This window comes from Ambystoma mexicanum, chromosome 6p, assembly GCF_040938575.1.
Source record: "Ambystoma mexicanum isolate Mex_15411 chromosome 6p, UKY_AmexF1_1, whole genome shotgun sequence".
In the NCBI taxonomy this organism is placed as follows: Eukaryota; Metazoa; Chordata; class Amphibia; order Caudata; family Ambystomatidae; genus Ambystoma; species Ambystoma mexicanum.
The window spans coordinates 41,108,511-41,129,635 of record NC_090935.1 but is presented as its reverse complement, the minus strand read 5'-3'; the positions used below and the strand labels follow the sequence as shown (position 1 = coordinate 41,129,635).

The 21,125-nt window shown below is 47.0% G+C and overlaps 1 protein-coding gene across 1 annotated transcript in view; it reads left to right on the top strand.

Annotated features, from left to right (window-relative positions):
* LOC138511181 (sialic acid-binding Ig-like lectin 15) overlaps positions 1 to 21,125 on the top strand; it is a 156,647-nt gene that overhangs the window by 76,281 nt on the left and 59,241 nt on the right. The window contains exon 2 of the mRNA XM_069626690.1: positions 13,195 to 13,566. Coding sequence (XP_069482791.1) covers positions 13,195 to 13,566 — 372 coding nt within the window. The remainder of the gene's footprint in view (positions 1 to 13,194; positions 13,567 to 21,125) is intronic.

Sequence of the window (21,125 nt, the reverse complement as noted above, 5' to 3'; positions counted from 1 at the left end):
TCCATTTTCACATTCCCATGCGCAACCTTCCACTCCTCTTCCATTTTCACATTCCCATGCGCAACCTTCCACTCCTCTTCCATTTTCACATTCCCATGCGCAACCTTCCACTCCTCTTCCATTTTCACATTCCCATGCGCAACTTTGCACTCCTCTTCTATTTTCATATGTGCATGCGCAACCTTCAACTTCTCTTCCATTTTCACATTCCCAGGCGCAACCTTGCACTCCTCTTCTATTTTCATATTCCCATGCGCAACCTTCCACTCCTCTTCTAGTTTCATATGCCCATGAGCAAGCTTCCACTCCTCTTCTAGTTTCATATGCCCATGCGCAACCTTCCACTCCTCTTCCATTTTCATATTCCCATGCGCAACCTTCCACTCCTCTTCTATTTTCATATGCCCATGCGCAACCTTCAACTCCTCTTCTATTTTCACATTCCCATGCGCAACCTTCCACTCCTCTTCCATTTTCACATTCCCATGCGCAACCTTCCACTCCTCTTCCATTTTCACATTCCCATGCGCAACCTTGCACTCCTCTTCTATTTTCATATGCCCATGTGCAACTTTCAACTCCTCTTCCATTTTCACATTCCCATGCGAAACCTTGCACTCCTCTTCTATTTTCATATTCCCATGCACAACCTTCCACTCCTCTTGTATTTTCATATGCCCATGCCCAACCTTCAACTCCTCTTCTATTTTCACATTGCCATGCGCAACCTTCCACTCCTCTTCCATTTTCACATTCCCATGCGCAACCTTCCACTCCTCTTGTATTTTCATATGCCAATGCCCAACCTTCAACTCCTCTTCTATTTTCACATTCCCATGCGCAACCTTCCACTCCTCTTCCATTTTCACATTCCCATGCGCAACCTTCCACTCCTCTTCCATTTTCACATTCCCATGCGCAACCTTCCACTCCTCTTCCATTTTCACATTCCCATGCTCAACCTTCCACTCCTCTTCCAGTTTCATATGCCCATGCGCAACCTTCCACTCCTCTTCCATTTTCAGATGCCCATGCGCATCCTTCCACCCCTCTTCCATTTTCATATTGCCATGCGCAACCTTCCACTCCTCTTCCATTTTCAGATGCCCATGCGCATCCTTCCACCCCTCTTCCAGTTTCATATGCCCATGCGCAACCTTCCACTCCTCTTCCATTTTCAGATGCCCATGTGCATCCTTCCACTCCTCTTCCATTTTCAGATGCCCATGTGCATCCTTCCACCCCTCTTCCAGTTTCATATTCCCATGCGCAACCTTCCACCCCTCTTCCATTTTCAAATGCCCATGCGCAAACCTTCCACCCCTCTTCCAGTTTCATATTCCCATGCGCAACCTTGCACTCCTCTTCTATTTTCACATGACCATGCTCAACCTTCCACTCCTCTTCCAGTTTCATATGCCCATGCGCAACCTTCCACTCCTCTTCCATTTTCAGATGCCCATGCGCATCCTTCCACCCCTCTTCCATTTTCATATTGCCATGCGCAACCTTCCACTCCTCTTCCATTTTCAGATGCCCATGCGCATCCTTCCACCCCTCTTCCAGTTTCATATGCCCATGCGCAACCTTCCACTCCTCTTCCATTTTCAGATGCCCATGTGCATCCTTCCACCCCTCTTCCAGTTTCATATTCCCATGCGCAACCTTCCACTCCTCTTCCAGTTTCATATGCCCATGCGCAACCTTCCACTCCTCTTCCATTTTCATATGCCCATGCGCAACCTTCCACCTCTCTTCCATTTTCAAATGCCCATGCGCAACCTTCCACCCCTCTTCCATTTTCAAATGCCCATGCGCAAACCTTCCACCCCTCTTCCAGTTTCATATTCCCATGCGCAACCTTCCACTCCTCTTCCAGTTTCATATGCCCATGCGCAACCTTCCACTCCTCTTCCATTTTCAGATGCCCATGCGCAACCTTCCACCCCTCTTCCATTTTCAGATGCCCATGCGCATCCTTCCACTCCTCTTCTATTTTCATATTCCCATGCGCAACCTTGCACTCCTCTTCTATTTTCACATGACCATGCGCAACCTTCCACTCCTCTTCTATTTTCATATTCCCATGCGCAACCTTCCACTCCTCTTCCAGTTTCATATGCCCATGCGCAACCTTCCACTCCTCTTCCATTTTCAGATGCCCATGCGCATCCTTCCACCCCTCTTCCAGTTTCATATGCCCATGCACAACCTTCCACTCCTCTTCCATTTTCAGATGCCCATGCGCATCCTTCCACCCCTCTTCCATTTTCCGATGCCCATGTGCATCCTTCCACCCCTCATCCAGTTTAATATTCCCATGCGCAACCTTCCACTCCTCTTCCAGTTTCATATGCCCATGCGCAACCTTCCACTCCTCTTCCATTTTCATATGGCCATGCGCAACCTTCCACCCCTCTTCCATTTTCAAATGCCCATGCGCAACCTTCCATCCCTCTTCCATTTTCAAATGCCCATGCGCAACCTTCCACCCCTCTTCCAGTTTCATATTCCCATGCGCAACCTTCCACTCCTCTTCCAGTTTCATATGCCCATGCGCAATCTTCCACTCCTCTTCCATTTTCAGATGCCCATGCGCAACCTTCCACCCCTCTTCCATTTTCAGATGCCCATGCGCATCCTTCCACCCCTCTTCCATTTTCATATTCCCATGCGCAACCTTCCACTCCTCTTCCAGTTTCATATGCCCATGTGCAACCTTCCACTCCTCTTCCATTTTTAGATGCCCATGCGCAACCTTGCACTCCTCTTCTATTTTCACATTCCCATGCGCAACCTTGCACTCCTCTTCTATTTTCACATTCCCCTGCGCACCCTTGCACTCCTCTTCTATTTTCATATGCCCATGCGCAACCTTCCACTCCTCTTCTATTTTCATATGCCCATGTGCAACCTTCAGCTCCTCTTCTATTTTCACATTCCCATGCGCAACCTTCCACTTCTCTTCCATTTTCACATTCCCATGCGCAACCTTCCACTCCTCTTCCATTTTCACATTCCCATGCGCAACCTTGCACTCCTCTTCTATTTTCATATTCCCATGCGCAACCTTCCACTCCTCTTCTAGTTTCATATGCCCATGCGCAAGCTTCAACTCCTCTTCTATTTTCACATTCCCATGCGCAACCTTCCACTCCTCTTCCATTTTCACATTCCCATGCGCAACCTTCCACTCCTCTTCCATTTTCACATTCCCATGCGCAACCTTCCACTCCTCTTCCATTTTCACATTCCCATGCGCAACCTTCCACTCCTCTTCCATTTTCACATTCCCATGCGCAACTTTGCACTCCTCTTCTATTTTCATATGTGCATGCGCAACCTTCAACTTCTCTTCCATTTTCACATTCCCAGGCGCAACCTTGCACTCCTCTTCTATTTTCATATTCCCATGCGCAACCTTCCACTCCTCTTCTAGTTTCATATGCCCATGAGCAAGCTTCCACTCCTCTTCTAGTTTCATATGCCCATGCGCAACCTTCCACTCCTCTTCCATTTTCATATTCCCATGCGCAACCTTCCACTCCTCTTCTATTTTCATATGCCCATGCGCAACTTTCAACTCCTCTTCTATTTTCACATTCCCATGCGCAACCTTCCACTCCTCTTCCATTTTCACATTCCCATGCGCAACCTTCCACTCCTCTTCCATTTTCACATTCCCATGCGCAACCTTGCACTCCTCTTCTATTTTCATATGCCCATGTGCAACTTTCAACTCCTCTTCCATTTTCACATTCCCATGCGAAACCTTGCACTCCTCTTCTATTTTCATATTCCCATGCACAACCTTCCACTCCTCTTGTATTTTCATATGCCCATGCCCAACCTTCAACTCCTCTTCTATTTTCACATTGCCATGCGCAACCTTCCACTCCTCTTCCATTCTCACATTCCCATGCGCAACCTTCCACTCCTCTTGTATTTTCATATGCCAATGCCCAACCTTCAACTCCTCTTCTATTTTCACATTCCCATGCGCAACCTTCCACTCCTCTTCCATTTTCACATTCCCATGCGCAACCTTCCACTCCTCTTGTATTTTCATATGCCCATGCCCAACCTTCAACTCCTCTTCTATTTTCATATTCCCATGCACAACCTTCCACTCCTCTTGTATTTTCATATGCCCATGCCCAACCTTCAACTCCTCTTCTATTTTCACATTCCCATGCGCAACCTTCCACTCCTCTTCCATTTTCACATTCCCATGCGCAACCTTCCACTCCTCTTCCATTTTCACATTCCCATGCGCAACCTTCCACTCCTCTTCCATTTTCACATTCCCATGCACAACCTTGCACTCCTCTTCTATTTTCATATTCCCATGCGCAACCTTCCACTCCTCTTCTATTTTCATATGCCCCTGCGCAACCTTCCACTCCTCTTCTATTTTCATATTCCCATGCGCAACCTTGCACTCCTCTTCTATTTTCACATGACCATGCGCAACCTTCCACTCCTCTTCTATTTTCATATTCCCATGCGCAACCTTGCACTCCTCTTCTATTTTCACATGTCCATGCGCAACCTTCCACTCCTCTTCTATTTTCATATTCCCATGCGCAACCTTCAACTCCTCTTCTATTTTCACATTCCCATGCGCAACCTTCCACTCCTCTTCTATTTTCATATTCCCATGCGCAACCTTGCACTCCTCTTCTATTTTCATAATCCCATGTGCAACCTTCCACTCCTCTTCTATTTTCATATGCCCATGCGCAACCGTCAACTCCTCTTCTATTTTCACATTCCCATGCGCAACCTTCCACTCCTCTCCCATTTTCACATTCCCATGCGCAACCTTCCATTCCTCTTCCATTTTCACATTCCCATGCGCAACCTTGCACTCCTCTTCTATTTTCATATGTGCATGCGCAACCTTCAACTCCTCTTCCATTTTCACATTCCCATGCGCAACCTTGCACTCCTCTTCTATTTTCATATTCCCATGCGCAACCTTCCACTCCTCTTCTAGTTTCATATGCCCATACGCAAGCTTCAACTCCTCTTCTATTTTCACATTCCCATGCGCAACCTTCCACTCCTCTTCCATTTTCACATTCCCATGCGCAACCTTCCACTCCTCTTCCATTTTCACATTCCCATGCGCAACCTTCCACTCCTCTTCCATTTTCACATTCCCATGCGCAATCTTCCACTCCTCTTCCATTTTCACATTCCCATGCGCAACCTTCCACTCCTCTTCCATTTTCACATTCCCATGCGCAGCCTTGCACTCCTCTTCTATTTTCATATGTGCATGCGCAACCTTCAACTCCTCTTCCATTTTCACATTCCCATGCGCAACCTTGCACTCCTCTTCTATTTTCATATTCCCATGCGCAACCTTCCACTCCTCTTCTAGATTCATATGCCCATGCGCAAGCTTCAACTCCTCTTCTATTTTCACATTCCCATGCGCAACCTTCCACTCCTCTTCCATTTTCACATTCCCATGCGCAACCTTCCACTCCTCTTCCATTTTCACATTCCCATGCGCAACCTTCCACTCCTCTTCCATTTTCACATTCCCATGTGCAACCTTCCACTCCTCTTCCATTTTCACATTCCCATGCGCAACCTTCCACTCCTCTTCCATTTTCACATTCCCTTGCGCAACCTTCCACTCCTCTTCTATTTTCACATTCCCATGCGGAACCTTGCACTCCTCTTCTATTTTCACATTCCCCTGCGCAACCTTGCACTCCTCTTCTATTTTCATATGCCCATGCGCAACCTTCCACTCCTCTTCTATTTTCATATGCCCATGCGCAACCTTCAGCTCCTCTTCTATTTTCACATTCCCATGCGCAACCTTCCACTTCTCTTCCATTTTCACATTCCCATGCGCAACCTTCCACTCCTCTTCCATTTTCACATTCCCATGCGCAACCTTGCACTCCTCTTCTATTTTCATATTCCCATGCGCAACCTTCCACTCCTCTTCTAGTTTCATATGACCATGCGCAAGCTTCAACTCCTCTTCTATTTTCACATTCCCATGCGCAACCTTCCACTCCTCTTCCATTTTCACATTCCCATGCGCAACCTTCCACTCCTCTTCCATTTTCACATTCCCATGCGCAACCTTCCACTCCTCTTCCATTTTCACATTCCCATGCGCAACCTTCCACTCCTCTTCCATTTTCACATTCCCATGCGCAACCTTGCACTCCTCTTCTATTTTCATATGTGCATGCGCAACCTTCAACTTCTCTTCCATTTTCACATTCCCAGGCGCAACCTTGCACTCCTCTTCTATTTTCATATTCCCATGCGCAACCTTCCACTCCTCTTCTAGTTTCATATGCCCATGCGCAAGCTTCAACTCCTCTTCTATTTTCACATTCCCATGCGCAACCTTCCACTCCTCTTCCATTTTCACATTCCCATGCGCAACCTTCCACTCCTCTTCCATTTTCACATTCCCATGCGCAACCTTCCACTTCTCTTCCATTTTCACATTCCCATGCGCAACCTTCCACTCCTCTTCCATTTTCACATTCCCATGTGCAACCTTCCACTCCTCTTCCATTTTCATATTCCCATGTGCAACCTTCCACTCCTCTTCCATTTTCACATTCCCATGCGCAACCTTCCACTCCTCTTCCATTTTCACATTCCCATGCGCAACCTTCCACTCCTCTTCTATTTTCACATTCCCATGCGCAACTTTGCACACCTCTTCTATTTTCACATTCCCATGCGCAACCTTGCACTCCTCTTCTATTTTCACATGCCCATGCGCAACCTTCCACTCCTCTTCTATTTTCATATTCCCATGCGCAACCTTACACTCCTCTTCTATTTTCATATTCCCATGCGCAACCTTGCACTCCTCTTCTATTTTCATATGCCCATGCGCAACCTTCCACTCCTCTTCCATTTTCATATTCCCATGCGCAACCTTCCACTCCTCTTCTATTTTCATATTCCCATGCGCAACCTTGCACTCCTCTTCTATTTTCATATTCCCATGCGCAACCTTGCACTCCTCTTCCATTTTCATACTCCCATGCGCAACCTTCCACTCCTCTTCCATTTTCACATTCCCATGCGCAACCTTCCACTCCTCTTCTATTTTCACATTTCCATGCGGAACCTTGCACTCCTCTTCTATTTTCACATTCCCATGCGCAACCTTGCATTCCTCTTCTATTTTCACATGCCCATGCGCAACCTTCCACTCCTCTTCTATTTTCACATTCCCATGCGCAACCTTACACTCCTCTTCTATTTTCATATTCCCATGCGCAACCTTGCACTCTTCTTCTATTTTCATATGCCCATGCGCAACCTTCCACTCCTCTTCCATTTTCATATTCCCATGCGCAACCTTCCACTCCTCTTCTATTTTCATATTCCCATGCGCAACCTTGCACTCCTCTTCTATTTTCATATTCCCATGCGCAACCTTGCACTCCTCTTCCATTTTCATATTCCCATGCGCAACCTTCCACTCCTCTTCTATTTTCACATTCCCATGCGCAACCTTCCACTCCTCTTCTATTTCTCTCGAAGTGTAAGTGGAAGTTGCGGTCAGTACCATACTCCTTGCCACTCCACCTACCTCTCCCTTCAGGATTTGACTGATCTAGAATGCACCACGGCTGGGAGTGATCCAGTCTAATACGGATCACCTCCTATAGCAAGGCAGCATGTGTTTCAGGGTCATTCCTTGCCAAATAACCCCTCGGTTGCTGCCCCGCTTCTGCCCACCCTCGTGGGGGGCATTAAGGCACAACCCTTAGTATGTTAGGGTGCATTGACGTTTGTATTCTTGTGTAATAAATAACAAAGAATGAATGTGTGGCTGGATAAGCAGAGTGTGGTGTGTTCAGTTAGGTGGCCTGGTGCTGGTATGCTGCCTATGCAGGAATGCGGGATATGGACCACTGGCAGCTGCAGGAGGCGCTGCAAGGCGCTACTGGATCCATGGGGCCAGGATCGGCAGTGACTGACCAATGGGAAGAGCTGCGCCTGTTCTGCAAATGGCGATTACTTTGCACTCTGGGACAGATATAGGATTCTATAATAAATTGTCCTTTTTTGGTGGGATTTATTTGTTTTACACTCGATGAACATGGTGTGGGTTGTTTCCAGCGCTGGCTTTTGAAGATGAAATGAGTATTTATTCATTTCTGGATACAGTTTGGCTTTCTTTTTGTTGTAGATGCGTTCGACATTGGTATGCGCGGCAACTCTGGCTGTAATTCCCAGATGATTCCACCAAACTTGTTTACCGTCACTGTCTGTCGGTCCAGCAGATTTACTGCCAGATTACGAGGGCTGGTGGGGGGATGGTGGGGGCTGGTGATCGCACACCAAGAATGTTCAGATAATCTATCATTAAAACTGGGGGGGGGGCATTTTGTAGTCAAAACGACTGCATAGCCCACAAAATCAACACAGCTAGCTCAAGAAGTTTACAAGCCTCCTCTGTAGGCAGGGGAGTTGCTAGGTCTGGAAAAGACCTGGGGCTAAGCTGATGTCGGAACTGTTGGGACTGGGGGCTAGCTAGTCTTTTGGCTGTAGCTCCTGAGATTCTACCCGGGGCTACAACCAAAAGATCAGGGGCTATAGCCCCCTTAGCCCACCCCTAGCAACGCCCCTGTCTGTAGGTATGGCTGTCGCATTCTTATTGGGGAAGCAGAAGAGGCCATAACAGACATTGCGGACCTCGGATCCGTCCTCAGGACTAACTCGGTCCTTCTTAAAACAATGACTGCACCCAAAGATATCAAAAGCTGATGGTTAGGGAGAACAGTAACTCAGTTCTCCTTCGCAATGCTAAGGAACATGCCTCCAGCACCATCTCCTGCTCTTAAACTAATGGATGGACCACAGAAGTAGGGAAACACTGGTAGGGTGCTCTTGACCCCCATTTCGTGAGTCCACAAGGCTCAGACGGGATATTTCTGGATTTACCAGTGTCCACTCCTCTGAGATCCATCTGCCGGTTTTTGGAGGTTACGTGCAGGAGTCACTTCCAAATGTATCCTCCACTTCATCTCAATATCCGAGTTCAGCAGTGAGGCCAAATTGGAGGAATTCCATTAACAGAAAAAAAGGAGTCAATACCAGGATTCCTTGCATTAAATGACCGCACCACAAAGCTCGTGATGAGTCCCATTGTCTTGACTTGCTCCCCAACGTGCTGTCCCTTCTGTGGGGACTCTGCACATCAGCAGGGCACCGCAGACCCTCTATCATGCCGATCGATCGGCTTGCCCAGTCATTGGCGGCACTTATTGGCCACTAGCTTTCTAACAAAGTACGTAGCAAATTGGATCATGTTATACTATTGTTTTTGAACGATACCCAGTGATTTCATTGCTAAAAAAACACTGAAGACCCAAATATTCTAGGACTGGAGTTTGTTTATATAATTGCACCAGTCCTGAAATATTTTGGGAAGGTAATTTAGTGAGTTAAAAAAAAATATCGAGTACGCCTCAATGTTTTTACCCAGCAATGAATTCACATATAACCGTTTTGAACAATTCCAGTCATTCACTGGTCTGTGGGCAAAACCGCCAAGGGAGAATGCACACTAAAAATAATAACTGGTAAACTCTCTACTGCATCCCATAGACCTCTTATTTTGTACCTTAGTCCTGCATCATTTGGGTGGTGTTAAGGCACCAGCTACGAACCTAAACTAGGAAGAACTAGTTTTGTACGTTTGTGTAAAGATTGCGTAGGCATTTGTGTTGTGTTATGTTATGACCTCAAAGTGCCTGTAAGTTGGACGGCCTCAGGGACCATAGTCCAGGTCAGTCGAGAGAGTAGGCTATTATAAGGTTCTTGGGAGCACTCAATACGTGAGCAGCGGATGCGATTGTTTGATGGCAGCTGCATCCTAACCTTAGGTGTGGTGGCATGGAGAGATCAGGTGAATGTGTGCAGTCTGGTGGTTGGTCTCTGAGATTGCATTCTGGCGACATTAGGCCTGTGTAGGATGCTTATGTGTGCAGCTGGGCCAATTTTATGTGGGGTATAGCTGCGTTCTAGCAGGATGTAGAGGTGTTCATGGAGTATTGTGCGTATGTGAGCAGCTAGGCCGAAATTGATCGAGGGGTGTAGCTGCGCTCTATTGTGTGTTGGTGTAGAGAGTGAGCATAGTGCTAGGAAAGTGAGTGTCTGGAGTGGATGTTTTATTCTTACGAGACAACAGTTCCGGATAACATTCACGCGTTTCGGGAGAGCTGCACTCAAAGGGAGATGGCACAGGAGGCAGCTAAGCACGTGTAGTAGATTCCGGAAGCGGATAGTCAGTAGTCATAGATCTAGCACCTGCAGGACGCCAAGGATGTCATCTATGGTAATCGTTTCCAGATTCTGTCTTGGTGACTTCTTATTTGCTTTTACCAGTGTTATTGCTCGGTATCTCCTCGAAAATGTGTCAGCACGCTGTATTTACTATCATGGCCCATGGTGTTGTAGGGTTTCAGTGGCCCTAGATGGTCTTAATCAGGTTTACGGAAAGAGCCAGGTTTTTAGAGCTTTACGGAAGGCCAGGTAGTCTTGGGTGTGTCGAATGTGTGGGGGGGGAGTTAGTTCCACAGAGTTGCAGCCAAGGTTGAGAAGGCGGATCCTCCAATCCTGGCTGAATTGGAGGTTGGAATGACTAATAAGAGGGTAGTGCTTGTTCTTAGGGTGCGTGATGGGAGGTAGGGTTCAATCTTCTCTTGTAGGTACGTTGGGCCGGTCTTCTGCACTGCTCGATGGTTAATGCATAGGGTTTTAAAGGTGTCACTTCACCATACAGGGAGCCAGTGAAGGGTGCGGAGAGCAGGGGAGATGTGGTCTATGTGTCCCAGGGAGAGAAGGAGTTTGGCGGCAGCATTTTGGGCTCTTTGGAGTTTTTAAGTTGGTATGCTGGTGCTCCCAGGTATAAGTAGTGGGCACAGTCCAGTCTCGCCATAACAATAGACATAACAGCGGCGAGTCTGATGGAATAGGAGGGGTAAGGGAAAATGCGTCTAAGGAGTTTGAGGTGGTAATGAGAGGATTTTGATACATTATTGATCTGACGGGAGAGGGTTAAGTCTGAGCCCATAGTGCAGCCAAGGTTTTTGACTATTTTGAAGGGAGGCGGATGGGGGCGTGCCCAGGGATGTGGGCCATGGGAGTGGTTGTGGGAGAAGGGCAGTATTGCCACACACCATGATTTCAGTTTTATCTGGGTTCAGAAGGAGGTGGTTTCTTGTCATCCATCAGTCAATCTCACTGAGACAGGCTTCGAGTTTGGGACGTGGGTTGGTGCTTGCTTTGGGAATTCCTAGTATAATTTGGCTATTGTTGGCATAGTTGTAACAGGAGAGGTTGTGCGCATGGAGGATTCCAGGTCGAGTGTTCAGATAGAGGTTGAAAGGGAGAGCAGAGAGGCAGGCACCTTGGGATACTCCAGTGTTCACAGTGCGAGCAGTTGAGACAAAAGGGGAGTGGAAAGCGATTTGTTTCCTGTTGCTGAGGAAGGCGGCAATCCATTTGAGTGCAGAGCCATAGATTACTACGGAGTAGAGGCGGTCAAAGAGGATAGAATGGTTATTGGTGTCAAAGGCTGCAAGGAGATCGAGGAGAATGAGCGCTGAGCAACCTTTAGAGTCTGCCGTGACCTTGATATTATCCCAGATCGAGATCAGAGGGGTTTCTGCTCCATGGTGCGGCCTGAAGCCTGATAGTGGAAGGTCGAGTAGTTTGTTGGATTCTATGAAGTGGTTGAGCTGGGAGTATGTAGCCCGGTTAATGAGTTTCGTCTGGTGTTGGAGATCGGTCTGTAATTCTTAGGGTCAAGGGGGTCGAAGGATGCCTTTTTTAGAAGTGGGTTGACATGCACTTTTTTAAAGGCCTCTGGGAAGGTGCCAGAGGTGAGGGAGTCGTTTAGCATGTACCTTGCGTGTTCTCATGCACACGTAGAGGAGAATATTTCATTCAGAAGAGCAGCGGGACAGGGTCTAAGGGGGGATCCGGAGGGTTTGCGGCCTGATAGTAGATCTAGGAACTCGTTTCTCGAGATGGGTTGGAAAGAGTCGAAGGCTGGCATTGTGGTCATCGGAGAAACAGGATCGGGGGGAAGGTGTGGGCAGGGGGTGAGGGTGGAGAGTTTGGTGTTAAGGGTTGCTGTCCTGTCAAGTGCAGTGCTGTAGAAATGTAGTGAGAGGGAATCGCAGTGCGATTCCAAGGTATTAACCAGTCCCAGACCACCGAATATAAAACTGTAAGCTTACCAATCGATCAGAAAAGATCAGAAAGCAGGAACAGCTGCCTGCATCACTAGGTTATGTTATTTGTGCTGCTAGGTGCCGGGAGGGTCAAAACAACAAACCTAAAAACCAGGGTAGGGATCTTTGGAAGGACGCTGATGTTTCAGTGATCGAGCTGGGATCGCAAATCATTGTGACCTTGAAAGTATCCTCCTAGCCCATGTCTGCGGTACCAGGTGCTCATTAGAGTAGAGATATAGAATGTATCATTTTTCTGCTAATAATTGCCAATCAACTGTAGCTTCATGTCTGATGACGAACCAGGAGAAGCACACGTGGGAGAAGACGGACACAAGGCACTGGGGCCAATGGCCTGGCATCCCTTATGGAGCAGGTAGCCTATGTATCGGGTCGCATCAACCAGCCATTTTAATGTGTAACCTATGTAACCTACGTCACTGAGGAGGCCGTGTGCCATTTTAACATGTTGCTTGTCCTGATTTTGGCAGAGCAGTCTGCGGCAGCAGAGTCCTTTGCTGGTGCATCTTTATTTTTGTGGAAATAAAACGTGTTCTTCTTGCAAGAGGTGTGCTGGGCTTTTTTCCCTAGTGGGTTGTATTTTTTCTGGTGTGAACGTAGAGGGGTTTCTCTATAATAGGAAACTGTTGATCCGCAGAGACTCATCTCTAAAGAGTCCAGTGTCTGAATAGATGCCTTTAGTCCCTCCCTGGTTGGTTATGCACAGCGTCCAGGTCTTCTACAATCCAAGGGTCTGCAACCTACAACTCTCCAGATGTTTTGCAAAAAACCTTCCATTGGTCTTTAGCACGGACTGTCCTTGCTGGGCCTGATGGGAGTTGTCGTGCGAACAGTCCTGCATTACAGCGTTGCTTGTGGGTGCTCTTGTTCTAGTAGAATTGTTTTGTTACAATCTTACTGATGGTTGTCTGTGTCTCCACAGCCTCTCAACAGATATCAAAGCCGGGTTGGCATATGGACGTGAGTAGATTTGTGACAGCAACACCAGGGAGCGATGTGACTTTGCCGTGCATCATCACCCATCCTCTTGTAGACTATACGGGGAACATCACCGTCAGCTGGAAGAGGGACTGCACTACCATATTCAAATGCCTGGTCCCTCAATCTGCCAGCACCTGCCCGGACACAGGTCATGACCACTACAGGCTGTTGGGCGTGCCACGAGACAGGAATCTCTCGCTGCAGATCCAGAATGTGTCCATTGAAGACTCCATGTCTTACGTGTGCCGTCTTGAGCTCGAGAAGAAGGACGACGCCTATGAGAACAGACCTGGGACAATACTTCTGGTCGCAGGTAGGAGTTGCACGCTGCCTCTCCCTTGATGGGACATCGCTTCTCTCTGCGTCAGGGAGCAGTCCTCTTCTCCTTCCTCAATTCCCCTCCCCCCTCCTTCTCTCTATCTAGAACGCACACCTGATCGCATCCCCTCACGTCTCTCTCCACTTAGGGACTGACTCTGGCTCCATCACCAGTCACTCTCATGAGACTCCACTGAGGATCACTCAGAGAAGCAAAGGATCTTCTCTTCACTGTGTAAGGAGGTGGCAAAGTGTCCTTCATGACACAAGACCTGGCTGTTCTATTGTGAGTGGCGTGTGATGAAAGGGCTGGCAGACAGCAGCTAAAGCAAAACAGAGTTCTCTTTTGATCATGCTGTCTCGCACAAAGACTGCATGTCAGAGAAATGAAGGTATAATATTATTAATTGATGGATAGTTTATAGGAAAGAGCCTCAACACATACCTGTCTCCCCACACATAACCCCACCCATCCCCTTCCTCTGCTACCACTTGTCTATCCTGATCTTTCTAGCCTATCCTGAAAACATTTTGTAACTTCTGTTTCACCTCCCTCCTTATTAACCTTTGATCCTTGTAAGGCGCTCTGAGACCCTCTGGATAGGATCTGCCCCGAATAAAATAAATGAAAGGGAACACACCACAAGCTGGAATGTATCTTTTTTGGTGACATGGTGACCCAAGCCAGTGGCACTCATTTTAAAGCAGGGCTAGAGCAGGCAGTCTGGCGTGAATTGGACCCAGGACCTGTGCTAATAACCCACTCACACATAACATTGCCTATGAGCGGTCGAGGAGCTCATTTGATGATCACTCCCTACCCCTTTATCACTTAGCCACTTCCAGTCTCTGCCTCTCGTCCCATGCCCCTTTCAACACTTGTACCCCTCCATCTGAAGGCACTGTGCCCTGTCCTAATGCACACCCTTTATCACTTTTTCGTGTGTATTTTTTGGTATTTTTGTTTATATTTATATTGCCGCCTGGCCCAGAGGCATCTGGGTGCATTTCTTACAGTTACAGGTTACAATTATGCAGGTCACAATAAAGATTGCATAATACAGTATACTTTGAGCAATGTACAAGTCAATGCAGGGGTGAAAGGAACATACAGTACAGTAAATAAAAATGCACAGTGAGTTTTTCACCTGCTCTGTGTGTCCCACTGCACTTGCCACTTGTATTTCTCTTAGAAACTCTGGACCTGCCTGTTGTGCAGGTGCAGCACACATAGGAACTGGCCGAAAAGAACCGTAGACACTGCAAAGGGTGGGGGATATAAATTGGAGGGGTAGAGAAAATGGGGGGCGTTACTGGCTGGCAACAGAGGGCAAATAGCCGATTCTTCCCCAATGGTGCACTAAGGAGGGCGGTAAACTATCTATTTCCCATAATAAAAGCCCCCACTCCAGCCACAATAAGTGAAGATGGGGCAGCAGCCGATGCACTCAGCACAGATCCTCTGCCATCCAGTACTTAATACCACCTGACTGTGGTGCCGCTGGATCCATGCCCAAGAGGTGGCTTACCTAGCCGTGGTGCCACAACACTACAAGGCCACCGTTGCACTTGCACAATGCTGGCTCACTCACCTACAACTGGAGTCCATATATCCTAGAGCTACGCGAAGCACAGACCTGGTGCCAGGAACACAACTGGCAATGAGGTGCAGACGTTCCCCTGCCCCACACTTGCTCAACGTCAAACACGGTTTCATTGAATCGTGCTAAATACTGAGAGCACTGTTAGGAAAGATTTCCATTTATGTGTAATTTTCCCTCCAGGTGTGAACCCCTTAACTTATTGCCTTTGTCTGACCATCCTAGCCTGACTTTTACCAGTGGAGCCCAGCCTTCTGCTGTCCGCTGCTGGGCTTTTGCTCATCTTGTTATGGGGAAACTGACATGCCATTAAGACAGTCAGTACTGGGAGTCTTTGTTTCCCTTAGTCTTTCACTTTATTACCATTTCTTGGAAACTTTTTATCAGTGCACAATGTACCTTCCAGTACAGTGCACTGGGGTCTCTCTTTCATTTTTAAGGCCCTAGACACCCTCAAAGGATTTTTGGTTAAAGTAATTTTAAATGGTCCAAACCGCGTTTACCGCGTTTGGCCTAGGACAGTGGCCAGTGCCTAAAATGGTCATGCCACAAAGTATTCCAACATTCCAACACAATAACGTTGTATATATGTTTGCGGTCGCTTCAAAAGCGACCGCAAACATAAATACAACGTTTTTAAAGCTGCGGTTTTATTTCTAAGTTTTCCGGGCTCCTCCAGCCCGGAAAACTTAGAAAAAAAAACGCAGCTAGTGCTTATTTTTTAAAAAAAATAAATAGCACTTACCGAGATTCAGCTGCAGCTTTCCTGCTCTGGTCTCCGGTCCCCGTCCTCCGCGTACAGCACTAATGAAGGGAAAGCCACCCAGCGGTAGCTTTTGGTTACTACAGCTGGCTGGCTTTTCCTTCATTAGTGCAGCAAAAGCAAAAGCCAGCACAGGAGGGCCTCCATTTCACAAAATGGATGCGCCCATGTGCTTGCTTTTGCGAATTTTGAGCTTGAATAGCTCAAAATTTTACATAGGAAGTTTTAAAAAAGAGAATGCTAGTATTTTTTTTTTATGTTGCCTATCTATTTTTTAAATAACATTTTTTACTAGAGCATGCTTTTAATGTTGAGTACCACCAGGTGAAACAACCCCTGAGTTGAGATACAGGTCAACAATTCTCACTCACTTCGGGCTGTTCGAATCTCCTGGCCCGCTGAGATTTTCCAGGAGACTATCAGAAGAATCCTACTTCCCTCTGGCAATGGCTTCTACTACCCCAATCATATTCTTGTGTTCAGCGACACCCAAATAACTCACGACTAGTCCATCGATCGAGACTGTGTTGAGGTTGAAATAAGTGAACCTTACACGTAACGCAGGACCCAGTATTAGAAACGTTATGTATTCATTGTATTAACCCTTAAGGTTAGAAAGTGGATTACTAAACTTACTTCTATTCCAGCAAATGCCTCTGTTATATAGTACATAAAACGGGACACCAAAAGAGACATGGTCAAATTTCTGTGCATGTAACCTGTTAGCACGTGAGGCTAAAATGCATCTCCTATTACTTTGTACACATTATTAGCGGTTGAGGAAGCAATATTTGCTGCTCCTCTTTAGTGTTCTGGCAATAAGGCATTCATGCATGGCCCGCTATTAAATTCTGATGGCAACCAGTTCTCGAGCTATATGAGCCCTTGAAAATGTTTCATCCCAGCAATGTGGATTCAGGAGAGAAAGTCCATGTACAAGTAAAAGGGTACACTTTAAGTGCAGGTCTTTTTGCCCTCCTGGATTGTCCCAATGTGTAGAGGTTCTCTTTGACGGTACTTGCTTAAGAGTGAGTTTCATTGATCCAGGTACCCATGTAATTTGGCTGAATTAGTTGTGTATTTTTGAGAGGGTAGGTTCCGCTACCATTTTGTCTCGCGAGGATAGCTCAGGAGCAACATGCTCGCCTTGCAAGCAAGACGACATGGAGCAACACAGGTTCGATGCCCGGTGCACGCTTAGAAACCTCTGGGTATTAAGCGCGTTATAAATAACCTATCATATCTATCCTGGTGAGAAGTGGAAATTAAGTTCTCTCATATTGTTATCTTCATAGTGCATATGTTTAAGTTTTGTGGAACTGGTTTGATGTCGAAATAAATTGTATTTCATTGAATAAGACTGTGGTGATTCCTAAAATAAATGATAGCTGAAAAATGATATTAATCATCGAGATTGCCAGGTGGTCCAGACCTTGAACCGTGTTCTCTTCTCCAGCCGCAGTCTTCTCTTAATGGTTTAAGACCTGGCTTTCCATTCTAAGATTGCTATCATCATCAGTGGCAGGTCAGCCTCAGTCTTCTCTTACTGGTTTAAGACTCGGCTTTCCAGTCTCAGATTGCTATCATCATCAGTGGCAGGTCAGCCGCAGTCTTCTCTTACTGGTTTAAGACTCGGCTTTCAAGTCTCAGATTGCTATCATCATCAGTGGCAGGTCAGCCGCAGTCTTCTCTTACTGGTTTAAGACTTGACTTTCAAGTCTCAGATTGCTATCATCATCATCAGTGGCAGGTCAGCCACAGTCTTCTCTTACTGGTTTAAGGCTTGGCTTTCCAGTCTCAGATTGCTATCATCATCAGTGGCAGAGTGGCAGGTCAGCCACAGGTTTTCTTTTTTAAATCACTTTATTATGTTTCCAAATATTGTCATAACCGGGATCAGGTTCTATCACTCAAGTTAACCATACAAATATATCATATATTTGAAACAGCCCCCCGACCCCCAAATTCCCCTGCACCCTCCATCTCCCACCCAAACATGTCCCAGGTCGCATCTCCATAAAGAAGAGGGAAAAAAGTGGGAATGTGATGAATCGAATGTATTCCCCACTTCTCCCCAAGGGGGATACCTCCCAGTGAGGCTATGGTGGAACCCACACCGCAAAACCCTCCATAAGGGTCACGGCAAGTGGGACCTTACGGGGAAAGATGAACCCTTTGGGGACGAGGGCGTCCGTTCCGGTGCAGAACTCCCTAGACCAACAAATCTAGTTACATACATGGGACTACCTGGTAGGCTGACAAATGTGACATCCTTATTTTTGGCTGAAGGCAATGCAAAACTAAACCTAGTGGCACAAGAAAAGGAAGATGTCTCTTTAATACAAGATGGTTATTTAACTGTGACGAGGAGGAAGAAAAGACAGGAGCCTGATGTGCAGGTGAATCCCCTGACATCAGCGTGGCGACTCGCTGAAGTAGCCTCGACAAGTAGAGCAGAACGTGAAGCATTGTTGAATGGATTGATATAACCCTTCTGACAAAAGACTGCCATGAAAACTTAATGATGCCCTTTAATACTAAGGTGACATGGATAAAGTGCAGAGCTGTACAGAGAGAAGTTGCTGGGCGGCAGGGTGGGTACTGTGGTGGGTCGGAAGAAGGAGTCGGACACTCGGAACACATGGATTAGGTTCATTTAATATAAATTATAGATAGAAGGATAACTTTTCCTATCACTGGAGGGAGTACTAATCTAAAGAAACTAAAGGTGTTCGCCCCTTGCAATGAAGTCCAAAAGAAAAATGTCCTCTGTCCAAACTCCCCTATCTGGCCCTGCCACTTACTCTAAGTAACTTTAAAATAGACCAAGGGAATTATTTGTCTTCGCCTGGCCTCTCCTCCAGTTCATTCTATAGTCTCTTGAATTATAACACTTCTCGTGGGACAGATAGTCTCCGCAATCAATCCTTGTAGCTCGCCAAGATCGCGTTTCTCTCTCGTACTTCCTGTGCCTCCCTTTTTGAACTTCTTCCATGGTAAAATGTCTTGATACTCAGCTGGTCACTTGTAGTTTTCCTCCCAGGCCTCTCAAGGAGTACCTGAACTAGGTTGTATTGTTGCTTATAAATTCCTCCCAGGCATCCAGGCCTTCCCTCCAGGGGTTCTTGAGTAGGGTATTGCTTTGCCCATTTCTAGAATTCTATTATTAACATTTCTGAGTCTTATAGTGTCTCTTTTCTTACTGGGTGTCTTCCAGTGGTATAGATTCAGCCCCTCTCTTCTAGGGCTTTCACCTCTGGTTTCAGTATCTCTTCTCTTATTGGTTATGCAACAGCTGTCTGGATTCAGCCCCTCTCTTCTAGGCTTTTCATTTCTTGGTTGACTTTGTTGATTATTTGATAACTCTTCCTGCGTACTGGGACGAGGGTCCAGCGTCTTCCCTCCCTGGATTACTCGTTATTTGCCTCCAACGCCCATCACATCACTTTTTCCCTGCTTGCTAAGAAGGCTCTCCACTACAAACATCCAATCCTTAGCTCTAAAGCAGCCACCTGCAGTGAGAGAATCCCCAAAGTGACCTCTAGCTCTCGTGAACTTTTCTCCCTTCTCTGTGAATTAGAAACCCCCAAATCTCCACCCTCTTCTATCACAAAAGACAACGCCTGGTGCAATAGTATCCAAGACACCTTCACAGGCAAAATTACACAGTTTCAAGCTAAAATAAAAAGCTAAACAAAACATCCACACCAGTCGTCTCGCCTCCAGCATCTCCACCCCCAGACCAAAGAGATATCCCCACTTCCAGTTCCAACCCATCAGTACCTCTACCCTCGCAAACACCATCACTGGGTTCAAGCCATCCAGCTGCAAGGGCGATGCCTACCCAGCCTCTATGGAAAAGGAATGAGCGGACCCTTTACTTCCACTCATCAGCGCTATCATTCATTTCTCCTTTGCCACCTGCACCATCCCATCCACCTTGGAAGAATCTTGGATTTCCCCTTTTCTCAAAAAGCCTGGCCTTGACCTTACAATCCACACCAACTATCAACCCATCACAACAGACCCCTTCCTCCTGAAATTCATGGACAGAGTCGCATATCTACAAATCCAGTTAGTCCTTGTACACCACCACATTCTGGTAATTCGATAATCAGGCTTCTGCCCAAAGCACCTGACCGAAACAGCCCTCCGAGACTTGAAAAAACAGCTTGCTGACGCCAACGACCAGGGCTCCCTCTTGCTGCTCCTACTGCTCGACCTCTAAGCAGCATTTGACCTCGTAGACCAGGAGATCCTGTGTCATGCCCTCATCTCCTCAGCACGTTTCTCCTTGAGGCCCCCAAATGGGTTGCCTGGTTCCTAACAGACAGATCCTTCCGAGACATTGACGGGGATGCGGCTGCCAATCCCACGCCTTCATCCTGCGGTATACCCCAAGGTTCCTGTGTCTCCCCTACAATCTACAACTTCTACAAAAAAACCTGTTTGACCACCGTGATTCTCTTGGCATCTCATACATCAGCTATGCTAATGACACTCAAATTTGTAACCCCTCACTGGCGACCATTCCAAGGACACTCCCAGAATTAACTCTATCTACAAAGCTATCCAATCCTGGATGGCCACAAATAGCCTGTGCCTGAATGATGAAAAAACTGAGCTTCTCCTCTTTGGGCCTCCTGCCCCCTTGTCAAAACTACTGCAGGCCTACAAAACCTTCATCATTGATGGCCACAAAATTGCTGCCGCCACCTCCGACAAGACCTGAGGTGTGTACCTCAACTCCTCTGTTACCATGACCCACCAGGTCAACCACATCACCTTGTAATGTTGCCTCCACGTTCCAGCAAGCAACGTTCCTCCTTTACATCAGTTGGGCAAATGCCTCTAGGAACTTCACCTCCTTATCCTTCCTAACCATGGTGGGAAACTGCAGATCTCTCTCCAGTCCTAGCTTGGCTTGTCTCTCTCTTTTATCCTTCCGAACCATGGTAGGAGACTGCAGACCTCTCTCCAGTCCTAGCTGGGCTTGTCTCTCTCTTTTATCCTTCCGAACCATGGTAGGAGACGGCAGACCTCTCTCCAGTCCGAGCTTGCTTTGTCTCTCTCTCTCTCCTTTATCCTTCCTAAACACGGTGGGAGGCTGCAGACCTCTCTCCAGTCCTAGCTTGGCTTGTCTCTTTCTCTCCTTTATCCTTCCTAACCATGGTAGGAGACTGCAGACCT